The sequence below is a fragment of the Neopelma chrysocephalum genome, unplaced genomic scaffold (assembly GCF_003984885.1).
Source record: "Neopelma chrysocephalum unplaced genomic scaffold, ASM398488v2 Primary Assembly neopelma1_61b, whole genome shotgun sequence".
In the NCBI taxonomy this organism is placed as follows: Eukaryota; Metazoa; Chordata; class Aves; order Passeriformes; family Pipridae; genus Neopelma; species Neopelma chrysocephalum.
The window spans coordinates 6,151,405-6,177,956 of NW_020897717.1; the positions used below are offsets into that span (position 1 = coordinate 6,151,405).

The 26,552-nt window shown below is 45.8% G+C and overlaps 2 protein-coding genes and 1 long non-coding RNA gene across 4 annotated transcripts in view; 2 read left to right on the plus strand and 1 right to left on the minus strand.

Annotated features, from left to right (window-relative positions):
- THADA (THADA, armadillo repeat containing) overlaps positions 1–6,390 on the plus strand; it is a 168,588-nt gene extending 162,198 nt beyond the window's left edge. For both annotated transcript variants that reach the window (XM_027681988.1, XM_027681989.1), the window contains exons 37-38: positions 3,742–3,908; positions 5,049–6,390. In XM_027681988.1, coding sequence (XP_027537789.1) covers positions 3,742–3,908; positions 5,049–5,441 — 560 coding nt within the window. In that variant the 3' untranslated portion in view covers positions 5,442–6,390. The remainder of the gene's footprint in view (positions 1–3,741; positions 3,909–5,048) is intronic.
- Positions 3,667–9,758, minus strand: LOC113966903. Its single transcript, XR_003534006.1, has 3 exons — positions 9,664–9,758; positions 6,402–6,492; positions 3,667–3,878 (listed from the first exon to the last, which is right to left on the minus strand). It is a non-coding gene; the product is annotated as an uncharacterized LOC113966903 (long non-coding RNA).
- Positions 9,759–9,883: 125 nt separating this feature from the next.
- Positions 9,884–13,968, plus strand: ZFP36L2 (ZFP36 ring finger protein like 2). The gene is made up of 2 exons (XM_027682003.1): positions 9,884–10,132; positions 10,677–13,968. The coding sequence occupies exons 1-2, from the start codon at positions 10,082–10,084 to the stop codon at positions 12,078–12,080; spliced, it is 1,455 nt and encodes a 484-aa protein (XP_027537804.1). The 5' UTR covers positions 9,884–10,081; the 3' UTR covers positions 12,081–13,968.
- Positions 13,969–26,552: the final 12,584 nt, after the last annotated feature.

Below are 26,552 nucleotides of genomic sequence, written 5' to 3' on the forward strand. Positions count from 1 at the left end.
GAGTGCCTGAGCTGGCTACCAGGTAAGCATCAGGGACCCATGGCCTGAGGGGGCTGCGGTGAACGGAGAGCGACCTGCCCTTTTTGCCCCTGGTGAACTTCCATTTTGCTCAGACCACTCTCTGAAGTCATACCATGAGTCACGAACACAGCATCGTGTGTAATATGTGGTTTCTTGAAAATCAGCCTTGCTTTTGCAGGCCAATGATGATGTGAGGAGCAGTTCTTGTAAGCAGTTAAAACATCAGTGAAGACATATTTATTTTTAGAAGAGACACACCTTTTTGGGTACCTTAAAGGATTCTGTATTTGGTTACAGCATCCATGGCTGTTACTTTTAGAGCTGGGGGTCATCAAAGCAATAGAACATTTTCCCCTGTGAAAGTGTTTTTTACCTCTTAAATCCTGGGTATATATATACATAACTTTGCTTGCTGTTATTCATTTGTATTACTTCAGCACTCCAAGATATGCTACATCTCTTTTGTTGTCCATGTGGCATTGGTAGTCCACAATCTAATCTTGAACTATTCTAGCATCAAATTTGAGTGAACTGGTTTGTCATTATGTTCTGTAAGTAACAGCAGCTAAGAAAGCAATTCAGAAACTCTGGAGCCATTCCTGACACTCTGCAGTAGTGGTATGGGATGGGCAGGTGCAAGTGAATATTCTTCATCTGCCAGACTTGGATCTGTTTTTGACTCTGTGTCAACACCTGAAGTACCAGGACACTGCTATGCTGGCTTCTGTAGCACAAAGCCAAGGGTATGCAGGCTCTTACCCAAATTTTTGAACCCTAAGTTTAGCATTATCAAAGTGATGTTGCTTTGTTTTTTTCTGGTCTCAATGTCAGAACTGACACATGAATTTGGTTGATCAGTTAAATGGTGTCTGCAGTTCACAGAAGGGTGGTTGGCATCTTTTGGGTCAGTACTGTGTTCAGTCTTCATGTTTTTCCTGTGTGCTATGCTGCCTTTACATGTTTTTCCTGTATTTTTTTCTCTTTTCTTCTTTGAAGAAAGAAACCAACAACAGCAACAAAAAAAAAAGACTTGCCATTTCCTCTGTTGCAACTTGCAGGATTCTCTAAAGACTGCCATAATCTGTGACCACAAAACTGCCTTTTCCTCTGTGTCATGCTGTTGAAAAACTGCTAGCAAGCAAGTTCAGTCTAAGCAGGACCTCAGCATTACTTGTTTTGCTACCTCTTGGTAGTTTTCAGCATGTTCATGTAATGACAGAATTAGAGGCCCAAGTCTATTTCTTGGTGCGTTTCTCAGTAGTCCAGCATTCTCATTCACAAAGAGAGCATCACTGTATTTATACTTAAGGAGTCTAAATCTTAAAAAGGAAGAGAAGGCCCCAGAAAATAGCAGTTGTATCTATAATCGGTCCTCCAAAGCAACAGTGAACTCAGTAGTGGGAAATACCATTTTTGGCTGTTAGCTCCCAGCATCCCTGAATTTGCTAAATATTCAAATATAAATGAAGTGACACAAGCAAGAGATCTTAAATAAATACTGACAATTGTAGGCATTCATCCATAAAACTCTGAAGGATCATCAGAACTCAAAAGAGCTGGGTTTAAAGTGTTGCATTTTGTAAGCGTTCATAACCAAGATGTTTGTTTCAGGCTGAGAACACCAGACTCCATTTTAATCTCTGTTCTTCCAGCTCTGAGGATGGCTAGTATTTCTGATGTCTCTACTGCACTTGAATGAAACTGTTTTCTACCTGAGCCTAAGCAAATCAAAACAGAGAGGACAACCATCGTGCCCATTCTTTAGAGTATCAGACTGGTACCAAATGGGGCACAGCAATAGAGAAAGCAAGGATTAAAAAAAAAAAACCAAACAACAACAACAACAAAAACAAACAAACAAAACCAAACCAAACCAACCAACCAAACAAACAAAAAAACCCAAAGAAATTCCTGGAAGGAAATGTCAGCAAAAATAATACCTAAAAAATCCATTGCCTGTAATAAATGTTGCACTCCACCATTGCAAGCTCTCCCTCACGTACAAGGCTCAGGGATATCCTGATACAGTGATAATTCCTGACATGAAGAAAGCAGATCTGAACATTTGATTTTACTGTCTAGCAGAGACAAACTGTATATGTAACATTATTAGTGTCACGAAGAGATTGACTGCCTGCCTTCCTGTTGCTTGTTCAAGGAGATTTCCATTTACCCTCATCTAACTCCAGGATAAAGAAGGGACCATCTGTTCTTTCTCCTTCATTCCCTTCCTTATTATGGTCCTTTGTCCTCATGGTCTCAAATACTAATTCATCCTCCCCAATGTCCTCGGTACATTGCTTGGTCTGTCAAATAACACATACCCATCTTTCCATCGGTCTGTTTTGCCCTTAGATGTTTCCTGCGTTTCCATATTTGTTGGCATGCGTGTTTGCCAAATCCTGGTGTCTTACTGTGAGTTTCTTGTCTGTGCCAGCGTAGTCCAGAAAACCTGTGGCTGGCCTGAGGCCTCGGGACAGGTTACAGAACAGAGGTCTGTGCTGCAGCTCTGAAAGTAGGTTGTGAGGGACAGGTCTCAGCTGCACTGTTGTGCCTCTTTTATGTCAGTAGTTGTTTTGCTTCATGAGAAATGCTGAAGTACGGACAGACACAAAAAGTAAGGTCTGCTTTCCATGTCTATATGGATTTTTACCAAATAGTTCTGACTCTGCTGTCTTAACTGCTTGCAAATTACATCCTTCAAGAATGGCATGTCCTTATGATACCATTATTTAGAAGACAGACCATTCAGGGAACATTTTTTCATTTGCTGGTGACTATGGACAAGGATGAATGTTGCCCAAATCCTTTTTACAGTAATAGGGATTTTACAGGGACTTGTTCATTAGCTCTTCCTCTTCCAGTGCTCTTCCCTCATCCCCTTAAAAAAAAAAAAAAATTGCATTAATGTTACGAGTGGTGAAACTCCTACCTGTGAACACAGTTGTTGGAGTTCTCCTGCAAATGGGACTTCTGGCATTTTTATATCCTCTGTTATTGAGGGCAACCTTAGGACCGACACAGTCAAAACAGCATCTGCCCAAATGAGAGCAGTGAGGAAGTTTAAGGAAGAAATACACTGTGGATGATGGCTTTGTGTACAGTTCTGGCATGATGCCAAAAACGGTATAAATATAGCTCTGTGATGATATTGTAAATAGTGTCTGCCTTTCCCTTCTCAAACGTCTTTTCTAAGCCTGTCTTTGTTCCTGATCTCTCTTACATGTGCGTGTATATATGTCTGTCTTATATATAAGAGATTGCACACCAAATAATTATTCATTTTATATCCCAGCCCTTTAAAAACATATCATGTGTTGTAGGTTTTGAGTTCCAGTGAAAACAGCAAATCAGATCTAAGGCATAGCTGTAGTTTTGCAAAAATAGTCACCATGTAATAGGATCAGGACTGTCTCTTGAGACATTTGTAACAGACATATTTTATATTTAAACCCAAATTAATAAATGTCACTACGTGGGGAGGGAAAAAAATGAAGCATCGGCATTTTCAATTGCTTCATGTATAATTTTGGAATTGAGGAAAGGCCCCAAGTGGCACAGAAGTAAACATTCATCTAACTTACTTGCTGTATAATTCGTCATTCTACATGTGTTTGTATAAATTCAGCATCTGTTTTCAAGAAATCATTTTTGTGCTGATTTTATTTGAAAATGTTTGTGGTCTTGCTCTGTATTCTTACACATATTTTCTCTCAACAGAGTTTGCACTTAGGATAGTGAACGCTCCAATGGCCTTAGATTTAGCATTTGGCATACTGTGTGAGCTGCTCCAGTGGTGGGGGGAGATCCATGCTGGTGTGCTGATCCTGCTGGAATGGCTGCTGGGAGACAGCGACCTGAAAAGAGATTCGGAGACTTCAGCCCTGGTAATTTTAACAACTAGTTGCTATATCATGTTGGAAGCACTGCATTTCTGCAGTCTTGTGGTAGGAATGGAATGTAACATCTCATTTGATGAAGCCTGATGATCACTACTGCAGTATTAACTGATTTACAATTTAAAAAAAAATGCACATGGATGATATTTAGAATAAAAATAGAGTTTGATACCTGTTTCCTGGCAATATCAGCATAAAATTAAAGAGATCAATAAGCAAACATTGAAATAAACCAAGAGTTACTTCACAAGTCATTGTTGACTGAAATATTTTGAGGCCGAAATGTAATTACATTCAGTATTATTGCAGATGATGGCTTGCCTTGAATTTAATCTGCTGCTGTGGGTGCCAGGCACATCTGGTGTTCAAGAGAAGTGCTCTCCCAGCTGCTGGCTTTTCCAGAGTTGGCATTTAAATATTTGGTAACTTTATGCCATCTTACGTATGATTGGTTCTGCACAGCACATGAAACAGCCTTGCTTACATCAGTTACTGTCTTCAGAAGGATTATTTCTGTAAAGAAAACCTTTGCCACGCTGGTTCTGTAAAGCGTAATACTATATAATACGCTGTGCTCTTTTTGTCTTGAAAAGACTGTAAAAATCAAAATAATGCTGGAAGGTAAACCGGAAGGAGCAGGACCAGCTACATCTTTGAGAAGTTTCTTGACAATTAATATGACCCATGAAATATATTATGGACCTTTTCTTAAGCCTGTGGTTTAGGTATGCCTTTCTAAGTTTCACTGACTGATACAATTTTCCTTTTTCATTTAATCCACTCAAAAAGCACCATGATATAGCAAATTACCATACTGGTTACAGAGAGGTCTCTGTGAAATATAAGACTGTTTCAAGCACATGTTAAGGATTAGGACTACTATTTACTTCCACTGTTTCCCAAGACTTGTACCATAACTGCCTGATTTTTGAAGGTAAAATTTCTTTGACAAAGTAGTTCCCAAACCTTTAAAAAATGCATGTGAATTTTTACCTTCTTTTTAATATAAAGAAGCGGTTCTGTGACACCTGTTTCTGTATATATTCTCTTTTGTATCTTTTATGATTTTCTCATTATTATGAAACTACAAGTCATTTCCTAATCACTGCTGGTTTTCTTTTTGTTAAGGAAGAAGATGATTATCTGTTTGATAAAGGAGAAGTGAATTTTTGGGCAGAGAAGTTGACTCATGTTAGACAACTGAGTAAGCACCTTTTACAGCTCATATCAATGACTCATCTAACATTACCACAGCACGGAGAACTGAAGCGACTATCAATAACAGCACTGGACCAAGCCCAGCTTGTTGAACACCACCTTCGAGCACTGCCTCCAGCTCCAGAATTTTCCAAAACTGCAGAATTCACAAGATTGGCTATTCAAAAGGAGAGAATTTTGCTCTGTCTTAAAATACTGAATCTGCTGAAGTCTGATGATACTTGCAAAAATGAAAATCTGGAAAAGTATGTTACTAACAGTTCATCCTCAGGGAACATGGACACATTCTCTCAGGGTGACTGAATTCCAGCGATGTTCAAGGAATCAGGATGACTCCAGTAAATCTGCAACAAACTATTTGGTATTCAGGCTAAAACTACATTTTTATATATGAGTCCATGGATTCATTTTTTTTACCAGATGTGCTGTGGGAGACTGTTCCTTTTAAATGCATTTGCTAATTTCATTCAGCTGAGCATTGTTTATTACAGCCACTGTAGGAAGTAAAGCAGGTAAACCTAATATTTTCCATTCATCCAGGTGCAGGCCACCTGTAGATCTGTTACATTTTATCCTATATTTTACCTCCTGTATCTTAGTACCAAGAAAAAGTGTATTATTTTGGTCTCCTTACAAAATGTAGCATGTTAATTATTAAATTAATATGCTATTTTTATTTTTAAGTGTTTCTAAAAGAAAAGGAACAAACTGTGACTTCTTTGTTCATGGCAATTTTTAGAGTATATTTCAAATTTTACTGTATTTTCCTCTGGAGGAAGGCAAGGATTTTCACTTTGGTAGTAACTTTGTTTTGCACATGGAAACAGCATTAGTTAGACTTCTGGATGCCTCTTTTTTCCTTTAAATCAAATAATTACGTTCATAAAATGGTTCTAAAATGAAGACTGCTGTGTTCAAAACAAAGCAGCTGCTCCATTGCGAACAAAACAGTTTCATCTTTACTTCACAACACCTTGTTCTGCAAGTGGGCCTGGAAAGGAAGGTCCTGCTGAGTAGTGTGAGGCCCCTCTGAAGCTACCAGAGGTGTTTCTGTGCTCTAGCCCTTGCTTTTGAGAGATGCTCTCACCGGCACTCAGGTGGGGTGGCTGTGGGGACTGTTCTGAGTGCTTCATGGTGATGCTGTGTCTGAAACACAAACATGCTTGTTGTGCATCGAAGTGTATTTTTCTGGGAACTGAAACTGGGTTTCAGTATGAAAACGAGACATCGAAAATAAATATTGATCTGAAAAGGTTGCGTTACCTTCCTGTAGCCAAGGGCTGTGACAGGCTGTAGCACGGCCGGGCTCCCCACAATATGGATATGCGTCCCTGTACGCCGTCATTTCGGTCTCCTAGGAAGAAGAACATGTCCAGTGAACGACTGTTTCCTTTCAGCCTCCTCACCTAATTGTGTGTGAGCAGAGTTTGGCCGTAAATGTCGATGACAGGCAGGTAAGGGGTGAGCGTTGCGGCTCAAGGCCCGCAGGTGGCGCCGCGGCACCGCCGTACGCGGGACGGGCCCGTTCCCTGAGAGCCGGGCCGGGCTCAGCCTGGGCAGGGTCGGGTTCCCTTAGTGCCGGCGTCGGGCTCAGCCCGGGTAGGCTAAGGTAAGGCTTGGGCCGGCGCCGCTCGCAGTGGCTGCGTGCTGCGGTGCCCGATAGCCGATTGCTGCCCTCTCCTTGAGTTTAAATAGAATCTGCTGTAAATCGAGCTAAGCTGCTGACTTGGATCTAGTGGACATCTGAACACTGCACAAAACAAAGTCACTACTGAAAAAAAGATAAGTAGTGGCTGTAAGTTTCCAGGATTTGGGGTTACTTATATAAGTAATTTATGATGAAACTTGAGGCTTCAATAGGCAAAAGGGAAATGTTGGAATCTGAAATGATGTTTCACAGAATGCCCGCTACCCAGCTTAATGAGCCACGGTGCAAGTTAGGGTAAAAATTAATTTGTTTGCATCTGGTTTGAGCTCCTGGGGAAGGAACAGCCCAGATTATGTCTGGAAGCCACTCTTAAAAAATAGTCAAGACCTGTACGATTAATTAACAGCTAGCTGCTGGTTTTGCCACATTTTTCCATAATTTCTGTGTGGCAACAGCTTTTAATAGTAAGAGACAAAACCAACTTTGTATGTATCAGTTGTGTAACCTCACTCATGTCAGTGGGTAGCACAAGACTATCTAGTAACATTGGCTTTTTAATTTTTTTTAACGGGGTAGAATTAAAAATGCATATACATATATATTTAATACTGGCAAATGAGTAAATGCAGAGAGGTAACAGCATAGTAGTAGACCCAGAGTGACCATAAAACTTAAGTAATTTGGTGAAGCCTTGAGGACTTGGTTAATCAGTAACCAAACAGCTCAAAAACTTGGTCTTCCTTATCATGCTGTTAAGATGCAACTGGAACCTCTGTCATCCCGCCTCCGTTTATAGAGAGCAAATAAGAATTATATCAGCGTGCATACATTTCACCACAGGGTGCTAGTGGCTTGCGTTACTGTGTAACTACTCAATGAAGAACCTTTAAACCCTGTGCAGCGATTGCAGGAGAGGGTTAGCAGAGCCTGATGCCAGAGCACTTATCGGCCGTGTATTTGATCAAAGTCAGTTAATCAAAGTATTCCTCCCAGTGGCGATGACCCATTGATCCGTGCATGACTGTCATCGTAAACTGTACTCTCGGTTGGCTGGCGGGCAGGATCTGCACCGAGGTGATGTTTCCCTGGCAGAGATGTGTGGGAGAGTCAGTGCGCAGGCAACTCCCACCAGCCCAGGAGGAGGTTATGGGAAGAGATGCACGTTATCCCGCGCGTCCGCGACATTCCCGCGCCCCGGAGGCTCCCCGGTTGCGAGGCAGGGCCTGATGCCGGGTCGGGAGCCGTCGCCCCCCGGCAGGGCGGGAGGAGGGGAAGAGGCAGGAACGTGGGATCTGTCCCGGCACTCTTGGGCGGAGGAGCCGCTGCCGGCGGGCCCGGCGGCCGCTAGGGGGCACCATGAGCCCGCCAGCCGCGAGGGCAGCGGGAGGGGCCGGGAACGGGGGAGCAAGGCCGGGAATGGGGCCGGGAGCGGGGCCGGCCGAGCCGCGTCCAGCAGCAACACCCGGCGAGGGGGGGGACGGGCCCCAGCAAACGGCCAGCACACGGGAAGGAGCGAGGTTTGGGCTTTCCGCCCCCCCCAGCTCCTCGTCTTTCCCCGGGGGATTTTCGATCTCCGCGACCGGGCCCGTCCCGCCGTGGGTGACGGCTCGCGGGCAGTGCCCGTGTCCGGGCGGCCAGGGGGGCGCCCGACGGGGGCCGCCTGCAGCCCCCCCTCAGCAGCCGCGTGGGAGGAGGAGGAGGAGGGGAGGAAGCAAACGGGCGCGGGAGCCGCGTGGCGGAGGGAGTCGAGTCTGAAACCCCGCAGAGAGGGGTTCTGATGACCCCCCTCCCCTCCCCACCCCGCCGAAGTTTCTTTGCTTTGCAAATGTGTTTTCACAGCGCCGCGCTCTTGCTGACGTGGTCAGGTTTGCACGCTTGGATCTCGCTTGCCTGACATTCCTGCTCGGAAGCTAAAGACGATCAAACACTTCTGCTGGCTTTAGCAGCCATAAAACTTTACACGTTTGCCCGTCTGTGTTCTCCTTCCCATTTGTCCCGGGGCCGAACAAACGCGGGAGAGGACGGGGTGGGGGGTGCAGAGGAGCCGCCGCCGCCTTCTTTCACAAAGACATGTTTGCGCCGCCTTATCGGCGCGGGGGGGGCGGGGGTGTTTTGCACGGCGGCTCCCGGCCCGCCTTGGACAGCGGCCGGGCCCGTCCCGGGAGGGAGCCTCGTCCCGGGAGGGAGCCCCGCCGCGGGCACCAGACACTGCCTTCGCCCGCGGGGGGCACCGGGGGCGGCGGGGGGGGAGGCGCGGCAGGTCACAGGACCTCAGCGGGGGGTGAGAAGTGAAGGGGGCAAGCGTGGGAGGGAGACGGGGGAGGGGGGAAGGGCGCGGGAGGAGAGAGATGCATAGAGGGGTGGGGGGGGGGTCGTGTATCAGCCCGGGCGGTGGCGGCGTTAACGCTGCCTCGCATTTGCGCCTGCCAGGCAACTTCTGCTAGACTACAAACAGAAAGAAAAACAAAAAATAACTACCAAACTCGAGCTCCCCGAAAAGAAGGGAGAAGCGGCGGGGCGGGCCACCCGTGCCCAGCCCCGTCCCGCCGGCCGCATCGGGGCAGCGCGGCCCCGACCTTTGTTTCAAACCAATTACGTGGCATAAGTTAGTTCTCGGCGGGGCTGGGGGAAGAAGTGTCCCCGGCGCTGCCGCGCCCCTCCCGCGGCACCGCGCGGCCGCCGCGGCCGCCGAGCGCGGGCGGCTCCCGGACCGCTGGCGGGGGCGGCAGCAACGCGAGGGCGTCGGGTCTTTGGAGAGGGATGCGAAGAGGGGCGCTGCGCGGGAGCCGAGCCCGCAGGGCACGGTGAGCGCTGCCCCGGCTGTTTCCCCGCTGCTCCCGCCCCGTCCTACCCGGGCTGCCGCCACAGCGGGCACACCCGGCTCGGGGTACCGGGAGCTGACTGCGAGGCACTCACTTCACACCAACCTGCCCGGCCACCGCTGCCGTAGCCCTCTGCCAAACTCAGGGCGGCCCGGCCGGCGGGCTGGGGCGGGGCGGGCCCAGCGGGCGGCGCGGGGCGGGCGGAGCGGGGCACCGCCCCCGCGGGCCGCGGGCAGCCGCGTTTATATGGGGGCGGCGCGGGGCGCCGCGGAGTTCCCGCAGTTCGCCCGCTGCTGTGCAGCCGCCGTCGCCGCCTCGGCCCGGCACCCGCCGTCCCGCCGGGAAGGAGTCGGGACCGTTTCGGATCTCAAGCAGACGGTCCCCTCCTGTCTAGTCGTGGCTTTTCCAAACCCTCCAAAGACAGCGGGATCTTTCGGTCCTTCCTGTATTTCCGACCATTACAGGATCTAGAAATGTCGACGACACTTTTATCTGCCTTCTACGACATTGACTTCTTGTGCAAGGTAGGGAAGAGTGCGCTTACTCGGGCGGGATCTGGGCTGGCAATGCCGCGGGCTGCGGGGCGACTCTCTGGGCTGCTGGGGCTGGGGCACCGCGGCGGGGCGGGAGGCCGGGCCGTGCTGGGCCGTGCGGGCGGGTCGCGGTCTGACAGCCGGCCGGGGGCCTGGCGCAAGGCTGCGAGCCCCGGAATGCCGCCTCGTGGCCTCCCGGCGGCCGCGTTCGGGGCGGGCTGATCTGCAGCCGCGGGGGTGCCGGGCCGCCCCGCAGCGCCTACCCGCATGTTGCGCTGCCGGGAGAAACTTTTGAAAAAAGTTGCAGATGCAGCAGAGCCGGTGCAGGAGCTTCTCCCCAGCCCTGCCCTGCCCTGCACGCGCTGGCAGCGGACGCGCTTTGCGGGCCCGTTGGGTGGCGCGACCCCCGCCCCGACTGCCGCGGCGCGCCTGGCGGGGCGGCGTGGGGAGCCGCGGCGGTGGGCAGGCGGTCACCCGCAACACTCTCTCTCTCCCGCTGTCTCCCCCACCCCCTCTCCTCTCCCCGCCCCGGCAGACGGAGAAGTCCCTGACCAACTTAAGCAGCATGCTGGATAAGAAAGCCGTGGGGACCCCGGTGACCCCTCCCAGCTCCAGCTTCGCGCCGGGCTTCCTACGGCGGCACTCGACCAGCAACCTGACGGCGCTGGCCGGCGGCTCCAAGTTCCCCAGCCCCACCGGCTCGAGCTCTTCCTCCACCTCCTCCTCCTCTTCCTCCTCCTCCTCTTCGTTCGGCAGCCTGAAGGAGACGGGCTCCGGCGGAGGCGGCGGCAGCAGCAGCCCCACGGCCCTGCTCAACAAGGAGAACAAGTTCCGGGACCGCTCCTTCAGCGAGAACGGCGAGCGCAGCCAGCACCTCATGCAGCAGCTCCAGCAGCAGCAGCAGGCGGCCGGCAAAGGGGGCGGCTCCGGCGGCGGCGGGGCCCCCATCAACTCGACGCGCTACAAGACGGAGCTGTGCCGCCCCTTCGAGGAGAGCGGCGCCTGCAAGTACGGCGAGAAGTGCCAGTTCGCCCACGGCTTCCACGAGCTGCGCAGCCTCACCCGCCACCCCAAGTACAAGACCGAGCTCTGCCGCACCTTCCACACCATCGGCTTCTGCCCCTACGGCCCGCGCTGCCACTTCATCCACAACGCCGACGAGCGCCGCCCGGCGCCCGGCGGGGGCACGGCCGCTCCCCCGCCCGCCGCCGCGGCCGGGCCGCACCATCACCCGCACCATCCGCCCCCGCACCCCGCCGGCAGCACCGGCGACCTCCGCGCTTTCGCCCCCCGCGACCACCCGCTGGGCGGCGGCGGCGGCTTCGGGCACCCGCGCGGCGGCGGCGAGCGGCCCAAGTTGCACCACAGCCTGAGCTTCTCCGGCTTCTCCGCCCACCACCACCACCACCACCCCCCGCCCCCCCACGGCGCCCCCCCGCCGCCGCCGCCCGGCGGCCGCCTGGACGCCGCCCTGCTGGAGAGCCCCGGCGGGTCGCGCACGCCGCCGCCGCCCGCCTCCGCCTCCTACTGCGAGGAGCTGCTCTCGCCGCCATGCGCCAACAACGCCTTCGCCTTCTCGGGGCAGGAGCTGGGCAGCCTCATCGCTCCCCTCGCCCTACACACCCAGAACTTCGCCGCTGCCGCCGCCGCGGCCGCCGCCGCCGCCGCCTACTACCGCTGCCAGCAGCAGCCGCCGCCGCCCGGCGGGGGCTGCCCGCCGCCCCCCGCCTCGCCGCCCTTCAGCTTCCAGCCCCTCCGCCGCCTCTCCGAGTCGCCCGTCTTCGACGCGCCGCCCAGCCCGCCGGACTCACTCTCCGACCGGGAGAGCTACCTGAGCGGCTCTCTCAGCTCCGGCTCCCTCAGCGGCTCCGAGTCGCCCAGCCTGGACTCGGGCCGCCGCCTGCCCATCTTCAGTCGCCTCTCCATCTCCGACGATTGAGGGGGACGGGGGACCGGCCGGGGGGGCCCCGCGGCGGCCCTGCAAGTAAGTGACCGAAGAAAGCGAAACCTCTCCTTCTTCTCTATTTTTTGGTGTTTTTTTTTTTATATATATCTACACCGAGAGCTGAACAAAACGAGAAACAAAGCATTTTGCAAAAGGGCAAATGACACGAACTGAACAAACCTATTTTTATAGAGAGACCTTAAGAGAAGGGGATTTTTGTTTCGGGGTTTTTTTTGTTGTTGTTCTTTGGAGACAAGTTATGATACGCACCAGCAGCAGCCATTCCATCTGTGTTCAAAAAAAAAACCAACAAACTAGCATTAGAAAAGACACCACCAGAAAGCAACAAACAATCTGGGGAGCGCCGGTTCTGTCTGCCCAGCTCCTCCAAACCTGCAGACACACAGAAAAAGAAGTTACAAACTAGTTTGTGTTTCAATCCAGTTCAAATAAAAACACAGAACATGCTAAACCTATAAGCTTTTTTTTTTTTTAGGAAAAAAAAGAATCCGACATCCTGCCAAGAATATGCCTTGATAACAACCTTTTTTATATATCTATATATTATTATTATAACAAATGCTAAAACCTTCATTCCAAAGTTTAATATTGGTTCCATTGCCACCACTTAGTGGATGTTTGGCTTAGAACAATTTTTTGTTGTTGCTTTATTTGGAAGCACTCAACCGAGTTTAGTTTGTAATTGTTGGAGAATAACTGCTGATTTTTTTAAAATTTTTTTTAGCTGTTTGAGTTGATTGCATGAATGAGTTCACTGCACACAACTCAGTATGAAATTATTTAACTTATTTATTATCTTGTGAAAAGTATACATTGGTAATTTGTTCATACTGTATTTATCGGGTATGATGAAAAGCAATAGATATATATTCTTTTATTATGTTTAAATTATGATTTTCATTATTAATCGGCGAAATGTGGAGTGTGTTCTTTTCACAGTAATATATGCCTTTTTGTAACTTCACTTGGTTATTTTATTGTAAATGAGTAAAATTCTTAATTTAAGAGATTGTATGTAATATTTATTTCATTAATTTCTTTCCTTGTTTACGTAAATCTGAAAGATTGCATGGTTTCTTTATAGAAATCGGTCTCGATGCTGTGGAAGTAGTTTGAGGAATTTCTATGGGTTTTTTAGAATGTAAATGGTTGTAGCCCGTCCGAGTTGAAAAACTAGAGAAGAAAAAAAAAAAGAGCAGAAAAAAAGACTGCCTTAGCAATCAGACTTCAAAGTGGCAAATCTAATTCAGACTTGTTTAAAATAACCAAAAAGTATTTTTGTTGCCTAACTCCACCAATCACACTGTGATATAGTCTCAAAGTATGTAGCAATAATTGGGGGTCCCAGTATTATGTCTCACAGTGCCTTTTTGAGGGTCCATGCTTGCCTTAAATATTTCTCAACCAAATAAGTATTTTTCTTAACGCTTGAGATAATTTGAATGTAGGGATGGGTTTTAACTACAGCAAAATTTCGCCACTCTATTTTATAAGAACGGAGGCCATCTTTGGATCTGAAACTTTATACAGTACATGAACATATCTTGTTTAATTGAATTCCAAAACTTGTAATTTTTTTTTCCTAATGTAGAAAGTTGGGAGTTTTCCAAAACTTTCCTGGACGGTGGATGAATGAGCAGTAGCTTAGTTTTGTTTGTACATAGGTACAGATTGAGCACTATGTACTCTTTTGGACTACTTTAACAGAAGTATGTTTTGAATGTAACTAAAGGATAAGTCAACTTGAGTTGTAATATATTTTTCGGGAGTCAGTTCACTACAAATTGTGTGAGACTGTAAACTTTGTACTGTAAATGTTTTGTAGTTCTCCCAATAAAATTTTTTGGAAAAAAAAAAAAAAGCCAAGTAACCCTTCCAACTGCTAAAGCCCTGGCTGCCAGGCAAGGAGTATTTCTTGCTAACCACCACCACCCCCGCCAATCACAGATATGTCTAGCTACAGATTAACCAGTTTGCACTGCTGCTCCAGTACACTCCTGCAGCCGTCACTGGTCGGCGGCCAAAGTTAATAAGCGCTTCCAGAAGGTTCGGGAATGTCAGTGGTGTACTGTATCCTGCCTTTTTTTTTTTTTTTTTTTTTTTTTTTTTTTATTTTTAAGAGGATGAAGAATCAAAGGTCTACTGCTTGTAGCGTAACAGCTGGAATGGAAAAATCTAGTAATGGCATTTATCAATCACATTGCTTAAGGGGCAAAATGAGAGTGCCATTAGCCTTCCTGGCTTGTTTGGGGCAAGGAGGAAATGGCAGTTTGGGTAATAAAAAGGCATAATTAAAGTTTACCCTTTGTCCCAAAAGCTTTGTTCCTCTTCACTCACAGGAATGCGGACTTCTGCCTCAATGCTCCCATCACCCAGCTGAGGGCATATCTGTTAATAGGGCTAGCATTAAATGTGCTAATCAGTTTTCAGGGCTTGGGTTTTAAACAAATTACCTTTTTGAGGGTATATTTATATAACAAAATACTTGGCAGCCTGGAGACTGTGAGTGTATTAATACTGAAGGAATTTTAGCTAATATCTCCACAGTTTTGGCACCTTGTTCCAGTCAGTTCCTTAAACTTCTAAGTCACAATTTCTACCAGCTTATTTTTGTTCTTTTGTCATACTAATAATAAATGTTGTTAACATTATGGCATCTCTGCACTGCCTGGACTGCCACAGTGCTTTCTATAAATACAAGGTAGAATGTAATACTGGTGCCATATGTTTGTGTAACAAACCTTGGACTGACACTTAGTTTAAAATTAAAACAAACGTAAGCAATGTATGACAACACAGCCTAGCTACAGTAGTCACTTTTTTTTTAATGGATCAGTCTGACATTTTGGCTAAGAATTGCTCCCTTTGATTGCCAGACTTAATTTCTGATGAAATTTATTTTTGTCATTGGCTGCACGGTGGCCCTGAGCTCCAATGGGTCCTTCCCCAGGCATCCCTGGTACAGATGCCCTGACTGCAAGGAACAGGCCTTTGCCAGTGTTTTTGAGGAACAGAAAATAACTGTTGATTTGACTGGTGTCTTAAGCTGATGTCTTAACTCACTTTTGGGATTTTGAAGCTAATTGTCACACTAAACTGCATGAATTAGGTGTGCATGTCTCATTTAATTTCAGATTTTGTTTCTTCCCTAGGTACGGTTTTTGCTTCTCTCCCTTGCCCACCTCTTCCCCCGAGCCTGCCTTTTTCTTGCCACAGTAGATAAGGACCTTATTTATTTCTATATTTCGCTTATCTAGGACAGCTGTACTCCGTCAGTGCAGTACTTTCATCTTCCCAGTGGTTTTCTGTTCGTAAAACAGGATCTTGGTGAGGGTGCTGAGGTTGGCTTTGGTGTTTCCTGGCTGGAAGAAGAGTTCTTGAAGCTTTACAGCAGCTGCCTCACATGAAACACAACCATGCTGGTGTCAGCACCAGTGTTCTGTGTGTTAGAAAGGCTGCCAGGACAGGATGGGTGATAGCCCACCAGTGTCTCCCAGCAGGCTAATGGCATGCCAGTGTGTGGGGAGAGCTGGGCCTGAGCTCCCTCTGCCTGGCTCCAGGTGAGTGATACTCTGATGCCACCTGTCCTGCACCCTGTTCTGTTTGTACCTCCAAAGTGTGCTGCAACCCAGTCTGTTGCAGTGTTTTGTGCCACTCTTCAGAAAACCGGGAGTCCTTGAACTGGGAAGATAAAAGTGTCTGTTTCTTGTGCTGCACAATCAAGTGTTAACCTTTAAACTAGTGACTTATGTTGTTGACTTAAGCAAATGTTCTCTTGCTTTCATTTCAAAATTCAACAGTGTATGCAAAGCTGGTCAGGCCATTCAGGACTTTTGTCATACTTTGCAATAAATCGATAAACTGCGTAAAAATTAAACTGGTTTTCTTCAAGAGCTTTGGGTTGAGAAGGAGTTCTAAGTCTCTGTTGTTGCCCATTAGAGATGTGATGTACCTGTTAATAGTTGGGTCACTTAAAATGACTCTGAGGATCTGGAAAATGGGGATTTTACTAATTATTGGCTGGGACTGAGGCCTGCTTGCTTCAGTTTATAGTCTGAAAGAAATTGCATCAAATACTTAACTTTGTAGAAATAGATGTAATGGTGTCTCGGAATAAGAATTAATTTAACATGGTTTGGTATGATCGTTAGGGGATTTTCAAATGTATTGAATTAGTAGTTTTGATTTTTACTCCCTGATCTGCTCAGTTTCCTGGGGGCTTCTTATTTGTGTGGCTTTTCTCAGTTTGCCTTTGTCAGGTGTAGCAGTGTGCTGTAACTCAACGCACAGCTAGACGGATTGCACAGCACCGAACATACTCCCAGCAGTGAGCCATGGAGCAGGGGAGTGCTGCCCTTTGCTGAGTGCATCCTGGTTAAAGTGTGAGCTGATTTTGCTGTACCCCCACATTTACCTCCAGATCAAGTGTAGAAGCTGGAGATGCAGCACAGTCGGTGTCACTCATGGATGAGGGCACACAGCCCCCGGAGGAGCTGGGAGGTTGCTGACTGCTAAATGCAGAATGCAGCAAACCAGTGCCTCAATGGTTAAATACATAGTCAGGGGATGAGCTCTTTTCCAGAGTATCATTTAAATGTCCAATGCAACTCTACATTACTTTGAAAAGGAAATTATTGCTTTCCTTCCATTTACTGCTCCCATCCCATCCTTAGGTGCGCAGCTTTGACTTCTTTCAGAGAGGCTGCATTTGACAACCTCATTTTCAAAGAAGGCCTGAGATATGTTTTTAATTGTGTGGCCCGTCTCTTCCTGCTGACCTTGAGTGTGAATCTTACTTGAAGGAGCTTCAGGTGGTGGTGCTCCATCATTAATAAGTTAGGATGTTTCAGGTTTTGCCTGCCGAGCCTCCAGACCTTGGCAGGACATTAACTCTGGAAATTGAAACTTCATTTTCTGACCTTTCAGCTTAAGCTCAGTTCCTCAGAGTTTTAAGTTGAAGATACTCGGCTTCCCACTGTTGCATCTGAAGTATAGTTATGTTGTCCCTTCTGCCAGCTTTGCAGCTGGTTGGTACCTGTCCAGAGAGAGGCAGGAATATCCTGAATGACCACAGCCAGACCTGTGAGTGCTCATCTGCTAAAGAAGTAAGTGGAGGGTTGGGATGAAAATTACATGCTCAAGGTGATGTGGCAGGTTGCCTCCACCAGAAGAGAGCAGTTTCTCCACTCTGCTCCTCCCTGGCCCTTTCTGACACACTCCCTGAGCCAGCTCAGGTAGAGCATCCTGGCACCCTACTTGCACTATGTGGCCCGGGGTGGGTGCTCTGTCCACTGCCACCAAAAGGTCCACTCGCCCCCAGCCAGCTCTGGTGCTCACCACCTCTGCCTGGGGGTTGATGGATTTTATTAACCAGGCAGAAAAAAAAAATGTGTTTTCTGCTGGAGTAGAGTTGAAGTGGGTCAGTCAGGAGTTTGATGATTTTCAGAGCTGGTGCAAGGGAGGAGGAGGAGGTAGAGCCCCACATACTGGAAAAGAGGCAGGAGTGGTGGGATAGAGGACAAAGCATCTCCCCACCAAACTGCTAGATTGGTTTATCCCTCCTGTCTGGGTTTTGCTCTGTTTGAGGAAACATTGTTTCCTCCACAGTTCTTTGGAATATTCTTGACGTATTTTAAAACTGCTTTTCTATATTGGTGATTATAAATGACTCAAACGAACCTTGGAATATTTTTTGTGCCATTTGAACAGATACCAACATTTAAAGGAAGGTGCAAACCAAGACAGAGTTTATTTAATGTGACTGTATCCATGAAAAGTTAGTTTGTCTGGTTTACTGGAAATCAAGTAATGGTTGTGTGGCAAAGCTCAGCATCTTCTGAAAAGTTCTGAATGTTAAGGGAAATGCTTGGTATCAGCTGGCATAGATTTAGCAGGTTGTGTAATTTTTTGCAGCATATGTACTAAAGAACATTGGGGTTTAGGTCCAATTCCTTTATTAAAATTAATGATTTAATACTGGATACGAGTAATTTCATCTCTCCTTTCAAAGGGCTTTAATGGAAATGTTAATGGAGGCATTTTGGGGTGAATCCCTGCAAAATTTGCATTCCTGAGGAAAGCAGGCAAAATTACTCCGACAACTCTCATCTCTGTTGCTGAAGAGGGATAGATGACATCTGCTGAATAATTTCTATTCTGTACATCATCTGAGAAGGAAATACAGAGTAATTTAAGCTCCCTTTTTTCTACCGTGGTTAATAGCATAAACAGGGAGCTGGATATGCTGAAATCTAAATACAAGGGTCCTATATCAATGGATTATTACCTTATCTTTTCTGAATGACGTTCACTTGAATACCTGGAATCATAATAGCTACTCAAGATAAGAAATGGAAGGAAATTCAATAACAGTAAGAGGCCAGTAACTTATGAGATCTTGATTAGCCTTCAACTGCATCTAAATGTTGGTAAAGGATTCCCTGTACTGTATGCAAAGAGAACTTTGCATTGTGAAAACCATTCCCTCATTGCAGAGGAGCACAAAAAACTGCCTTTTATCATTATTAAGGCTTTCTTTTATCCACGTATATATGTGAACCTTCTGAGTTTTCCATGGATGAACATTTTTTCGCCTTAAATTTTCATTGCTTTAAAATTCCGGCTTTGCTGGATGGGGATGGCAGGTGGCTCTGGTCCCTGCAGTGATCTCAGAGTTCTGGCTGACTGGGGTGTGCATGTACAGCTCTGAATCTCCAAAATGCCGTCAAATCTGAAATTGGACTTCTTCTTCTTAGTGGTGGCCATACTCCAGCTGATGATATTTGGCAGCAGTTTCCCATGGATGAGTGAGTGTGGGGAAGCGAGAAGAGGACTCCAGCCCTTCTAGCTGCCTGCCCTGGGAAGGACCATGATCTGGTCTGATGCCTCCCTGCTGCCCAGCAGTGTGGTGGGAAGGGTGGGTGTCCATCTAAGGGAATGCCCAGATATCTCATTGGGCAGCAGAACCCTGGGTCAGTTTGTGCCTGTCACATGCCTGCACCTGGATGAGGGCAAATTGTTCCCTGTACTGGATGCCATTTGGCTCTGTTGCAGAAGTGGCGCAGCAGCATGAACAGGGAAGGTTCCATACTGAGTGCTGCTGCTGTTTAAAGAGGGCTGAACAGCACACTGTAAATCTTGAGAGATGAATTCAGAGTTAACAAATACTTTTTCTAAAGGTCAGATTAGATGAGGAATGCAGCAATTTGCCAATCCAAATGAACGCTAACTCTAAAAAGACAGGAATATGTTTTCTACTAGATTAGTGCTCTGATCTGGACTCTTCCCATCGCCTTATGGCTGTAGGACAAAAGCAGGATCGAGGGCAGGAGTATGTGAGTTACGTGAGGCTTGGAACTCTGCTTTCAACATCAGGGCAACTTTGTATTGACTTGAAATGCCTGTGAAACTGCAGCCTAAAATATGCTCTGTGGGTTTTTTCTTCATACGCATCTGAAATCCCAGGATTTATCAAATTATGTCCAGGGGACAGGAGGAGGCAAAGCCTCATGCAGTGAACTGTGTTAAGCTTTCTAGAGCTGAACCTGAACATTTTGCTTTGGTTTGGCTGTTTAGCATTTGGGGACGTGTGGATAGGGAGACTGCAGAGATGATGTCAAGGAAGGAGAAGCTCAGAAGCTTGGAAAAGGCATCTTCCCTGGAGGTGGGTGACAGCTTTGGGCTAGCATCAATGTGAACACCAAGTCATGACCTCTCCTGTCTACTCAAAATATTTTCTATGGTAACCTGCATCCTAAAATGAAATTCCAGATGGAATTTAGAATTCGTAGCACAAAAGTTAGTAGTAAACTGTTCACTGCAAGAGTGTTGCTAAGCAAGTAATAGGCATCTCTTTTTAGGGGGTCTATCTCCGTCTGCAAATACAAGGCAAGCCAAAATATAAGGCTGTCATTTAATGACTGTCACATTTGCAATAGATCACATTTGCACAGGGGCCAGTGAATATTTCCAATAATACAACACTTTGACTTTCACAAATGAACAATCATAGGAAGTAGGAGGGATGATTCACCTGAAATCTCCAGCTTTACAGAAGAAGGTGACAGCAGCTCATTAAAAAGTTTCTCTCTGATTTCCCATCTGCTAGTAGGACAACTGTGGATTGGGTTCTTATGACTGAAACAAATACGTCCCAAATATTCATCACCTGGGGAGTTAGTAGGCCTTGGTGGAAAAAGCCTTATTCTTAAAGTATCTACAGAAATACAACCTGACTGGTGAGTACAATCTATTGTTGCAAGACTAATGAGAGGTGAGAGGTTTGGAAAGGGATTCTTTTCAACCACTGGTTAATATCAGCTCTCAAAGAGTTTTCTTGAAATTACAGGAAATGTACTTTCTGTAACTCCAGAACTAGTAGTAGAAAAGGAAAAAGAGAGAGGGCAAAAATCAGCCATTTAGGATTATAATAACATAGAAGAAGGCAGAACTTAATATGTCATGGTTGTGCCAGCATTACACAAGCAAAGGACAGCATCTTGTAAGTTAAAAACCACAGCATGTTGCCTTGGCTGCGCAGAGAAAAGAAATTGTAAATACTGTTGTATGCAACTTTCCCTTCCTCTCATACTGCATCCAACATAGAAGAAAAAAGGACATTAAAGCATTCAATATCGCACAACTTCTTAGTATAGTTAGCTTTTATGATGCAAATGGTCCATCATTTTATGAATTGGACTTTTCCCAGGGACTAAAATGTTTCAACAGAACCCAATCTCATTGAGTTAATTTGTTCTCAGTTCTCTTAATGAGCCTGATTAAGTCCAGGTGGAACTGCTTGTGCTTCAAAATGACTTGCAGAGACCCAGCTGTCCTGGTGAGGTTTAGGTGAAAGGAAGGTCAGGTTTGTCCTGAAATGTGCTCCGTAGTTGTGTCTGTGAGCCTCATGCACTGTCATGCTGTGACTTTCAATAAAATATGTAAGTATGTGATTTCTTAGTACTTCTTTTCTAAGGAATTTGTGGATTCTGAGGAATTGAAGTTTTGATTTTTGGAACAATTCATTGTACTAATTGGGATGAGTGGGGAATTCAGGGGAATGCTGATGGAGCGCTCTTATCCCATGGTCAGTGTTTCATGACAGAGTTTCAGCTGTATGTCTGGCTTCTTGAATTTGTATTTGAATTCTGGTGTGGAAGACGGGGAATGACCAGAGTTATGCTGTAGTGGTGGGTTTGAGTTTACAATAAAGTTTTCTCCTTCAGCCTGGAGCCCTCTTGTAAAGAACTCTCTGCGTTCACTCGATATGAGAGGTATGCAGCTGGTATTTGGAGAGGGCTAAGAAAAGTAAGAAAAATCCTAATTTAGTTGGTAAGTATCATGATACCTGATAAATGTAATTGCTTCAGTGAAATGAGAAAAACCGCTTTCAAAGACTGAGCTCTTTTCAAGGGAGAGCTTGGAGTTGTGTTGAAGTCCCAAGCATGTTGCCTGCACTTCCCTGGGAGCAGTGAGAGGGACTTGGGCCCAGCCCTGAGAGAGCCCAAACCTTTAAAGTTTAGCCTTTTGTGTCTGTGTTGTCTGCTCTCTCACACAAACACCCTCCCACAACACCCACCAAATCTTCCTGACTTCTAAAATAAAATTAAATTTCTAGTGTGCTGTATACCTGGATGGGAGGGGCCTGAGTGGGCTGTGGTGGTTCAGGATCTAGAAGATTCTGGAAATCCTGGAGTAATTTGATCCTTGTGAGTTTTTGTTGTGGGCTTTCATATTTATTTTTTTCTAACCAAATTGAAACAAATAGGAAAGGCTGGGTAAGGAGTAAATTTTTGTCTAAGGAGATGTGCTCGTCCTGTATGGTTCACCTTTCCCTGCCTGTGACTGTGAATGCAGTCTGTGCTGTCTGTCCTTGTTCACAATACTTGCTGTCTGTCTATACTGGGGCACACTAGATCCTGCTCAGTTGGTAGAGGTACCTATTTCTGCATGTTTGTTGGAGCTCCTATTCTCTCTAGTGTCATTGGGCTATTTGGAGAATCTCCCTTTCTGAGTAAGAGGTGGAGGGGAATGCCTAATTAAAAGTCATAAATTCCCCTGAGCAGGCAAACTCCTTTGCTTAGTTCGTCTTCCTCGCCCACCCCAGTTTTTAGTAGTATTTCAGTGACACTGCCTATGTTTAGAGATTGTCAATTGAGGAAAAACATCAGCCCTACCTAGCTGTCATCCCATTTCTGCCTGTGCTGGTGATCACTTGGGAAGTAACTTCTTCCGGTGGGCTTGGGAAGAAATACCCTATTCTGCAGGGCTTGTCAAGCTGGTAGCTCCAAAGCAGAAAGCAATATGGAGAAATGTGCACCGTTCCCTCTGTCATCTGCAGTATGTCCTCCAATAGATAGTACAGCCTCCAGCTGCTGCTCCTTGTGGCTTGTCACCAGTCCAACATGATTTTCCTTCAACCAAATGCACAGCCTGCCAGTCCCACACTCTAAAGCTGTGCTGGCTTGTTTCCTTCATTCACATGTGGCTGTATGCTCTGTTCCTGTGTACTATGGCTGTCTTGCCAACTTTGATTCGGGCATGGTTATGGGAATAGTTCAATTGTATCTTTAACTGAATGCTCAGCAACTTCACCGGTCACTTCCAATCCGTCATTGAATACACTGAACTGTGACCTTCATATTTCCAAAAAAGTGGTCTCCAAAGAGCCTTGTAAATCCCTCTGCCGTCCAGCAAAACTGCTTCAACAATTTTTAGCTGTCTCATGGCTATAGTATAGTCATAGAGTGGATGCCCTATATCTCTGTTTTGTACGTTCTGCTTCAGTTAAAAATTATCTTCTGATGTCTGAAGGACGAAGGTAGGAACATCTTTTTTTTTCCACTTTATTTGACAAAAGATGTGCGTAAGTGCAGTGACACTTATTTGCTGTCAGTCTTTGTGTATACTGACTGAACTTTCCCACGCCAGACTTAGATCTGGTTGCTGAAAAACAGAGTGCAGTTGCTGCAGTTTGTAGGGTTATTGGTCTGGCCTCCCATTTAAAATTTATCAACTTCCTCAGCATGTTGTTCTTAGCGTTAACCTTTATGGTTTTCTTTGTACATATTCCCTCATGGAAGACATGCAGCGTTAGTCACAGGAACAGCAGATTCTGGTAGTGGGTAAGCTACACCCTGTACTAAGCTGTGCAAAGCTGTTTATTGATCTTGTGATTGTAGAAATAAGAGTTGCCTGTGTGTTAGCTGGGCTGGTGTGTGGTACATGTGGCTGCATACATTTACACATGCATATGTGTTTTATTTATTTCTGGTTTATATATCTAAATAAATATAGGTGTATATTTAGTGTGTAATAATACATATGTGTTTAATCATAGCAGCATGAGAATCCTGTTATCCTTTTGGCTTCAATGTTGGCAAACACCTTGGTTGATCGTGATATGATAGATACTTATAGAGGTAAGATTTCTTTTGTGAGGATAGATCGATTGTTTGCTGATGGTGCTGTTCAATAGTACTTATACAAGTCAGTTCACTGTGGCAGGCTGTTTCATGACCTGAGACATCAGCTCTGCTTCCTGAAAAGTTTGTTGTAAAATGATTGCACTTTTTTTGTTTTTCTGATAGACTATTTTAATTTTGTTGCCTGATAGTCTCTTATCACACTGTGTACGTGGCCAATGAGTAATATGTGACATGTATGACAGGTCTATGAACGTAACAGTTGTGACTGCACCCTCCTCAGTTGTCATCAAGAGATGTCCAACACTTGATTCTATTCTGCTGGCCAAACTTCCTGGAGATGCTGAGGCACTGCTTAAGGTGAACTTGTATCATTTGTGAAGAAGTAGGAAAGAGGTTCTGCAGTTCCAAAATAAACTTTCCATGACTAAAAAGTGTAATTGCCTTGTATATCTTGGATTTTCATGCAAAAGAAAAGTTATATTAATCATTTGGGCATCACCAGGCATGTGACTCTTCTCTGTAGCTTTATATCCATTTGTCTAAATGTCATTCAGAGTGGCAGCTTTCATTCTTGAGGTAATTTATTCCTAGTCTACTTCAATTTATGTATGCGTGCCCCAAAATGATGAATTTCCTGATCTATTAATAACTTAATGTGGGATATTGGGCTTTGCAGTTTCTGTCTTGCTGTTCTGACTCAGGTTGTTACAGTCTGAGGGGTTCAGTCCTGACTTTTTTATTTCTTCCATCAGTGTGGGAAGCTGAAAACTACTCATTATAAATTTCCTTGAGAAGAAGGCTGCTTCATGTATCACTTTGTATTGGGACAGAGTTTTAACAGCAGGGTTTTGGAGGTTTTCTGTTGGGATTTGGGGTTTTTTTCCTCCTAGTAGACATCAGGTAGGCTATATCCCTATTTTTCACTGACCTCTATTGAAAGAAATTGAATGACTGGCTGTAGGCTTAGATTTAGGTGTGTTTATATTTGGACAAGCTGTAGCGGTTGGCGTGGTTAATATTCAGTCACTTCTGTGTCATTATTGAGATGAGGTGACATTGTAGTGCCTCTTATGTGGCCGTTTCTAGATGGATGTGAGGGATCCAGTATCCACCGGCTGGGTTACAATATTCACCTATAGGTCTGAAGTGCTACACTGAACACAAGGTTAATTCAAGAAGACATTATGCTGTTTCCCCTCTTTCCCTCCCCTGCCGTCCACCCAAATTGACTCATCCTTGGCTCCTGAGGATGGTTAGTGTCTCTTGTATACATAACACTTGGTGGTTGTAATTGGTGTGTGGTTTGTCAATGATTATTTACTTGGTTATGAAGTGACTTACAGATGTTATTATTGATGCCTGTTCTAATAAGGGGTTATTCAGTTGGCATATGTTTTGGGAGAGTAGCCCTTAATTTGGATATACAGATGTCAGAAACTAACAAGAAACCATCATGCTTGCCTCTTCCTTGCAGTTCTTGGGAATTTGCTCTAAGAGGGAGCCCAATTTTCTGACTCAATCACATCTGCAACCTGTATGTCTTGGTTTGGGCTGTATGATTTGTGGCGGGTGCAGGAATTTTTACTGGTGACCTGAAAGAATAATATTTTTTTTCCTCTTTTTTGTTCTTTAATTGCTAAAATGTTTAATTTGCTGGAAACTGATGACCAAGCACTGGAACAGGCTGCTCAGAGAGGTTGTGGCGTTTCCTTCAACATGTTCAGAAGCTGTAATCCTCAGTAAAATCCACTGGAGGACCCTGCTTGAGCAGGGACTAGATGACCTCCACTGTTCCTTTCCAACTTTACTCGTTCTGTGAAACTCATACTGCTTCTGGGAGCCATTAGCATATGCAGGGTGCTTTGGGCTCTCGTAGGTATAAATTGGGCCTTTACATAAACGAGGTACATCTCTGCATGAGAGTTGCACCAGAAGTTGCCTTTGGTCTGCAGCTATGAGGGCGTTGCCCGAGGTGCTGGTGCGATTCTATTAGAAGTGAGCATAATTTTAAAAAGCAGTGGATTGGATGTGGTTTAGTGTGAGAGTGGGTAAACAATAGCTCATGTTTTCGTTTGCTGCCTCAATATTTCTAATGCCAGTTCTAATGAGAATCTGCACTTTCTTAGAATGTATCCTCTGTCTAATGGAGAGCATAGTGGTGTTTAAACTCAGGTACCCTGACCCTAGGCTTCTAAATATTTTGGGGTTTTTTTTGTCATCTTGCACAGTCTTGCTCTTCCTTGTTATTATTTCCCTTCAGAATATATGGCCCAATGCATACCTGTTTTGCAAAGCATTTTGAAAGCTGTGGGCAAAAGCAACACTTCTGCCGTGCCCTTCTGTACTTGACACATTCATTTTACAGCCCTTAAAAGCGTGTACCTCCAGCAGCATTTTGCCCACCTGAATGTTGTGAACTGCATTTCCAGGTAGGAGTGCTACTGGGGACTGTGCCACAGCTCTGATTAGCAAAAGAAAAGGTATATAGAGTAGTTTTTGGAGAGAAAGCCTTATCTAGAGTTGTGATGACTGCACTCCAGCGGCAAGGATGTAGAGAAATCCCTCTAGACAGATTTTTTTTTTCTTTAATTGTTTTTCACTCAGCATTATTAACTTTGGTCTACATATGCACCCACTAATGCAGAAAGTAAGCCCGGTCTACAAAGCCTCGGTGAGAGTCTTTAAAACTGGGGTCTCTAGGGCAGGGATCAAGCTGTTTTGCACATTTGGGATGCAAAACCATTCTGTTTGTGTCTGAAATGAAAATGAGTTGTTGAGGTCTTGGCTTTTATTGCCACTGTGTTCAGTGTCTGTAGATCTCGGCTTCCCAGTGATCTCACGTCCCAGAGACTAAGCCTTCGTAATGTTGACAATCTATTAATCTTAATATTTATCCTCAAAATACATAAAAAGGAATATTGACCTTGGCATAAGAAATGAAAATAAATAGGTAAGGGAAGCTATTATTTATTTTTTCAACATCTGCATTCTGTGTATGACTTCACAAAGTATTTTTCTA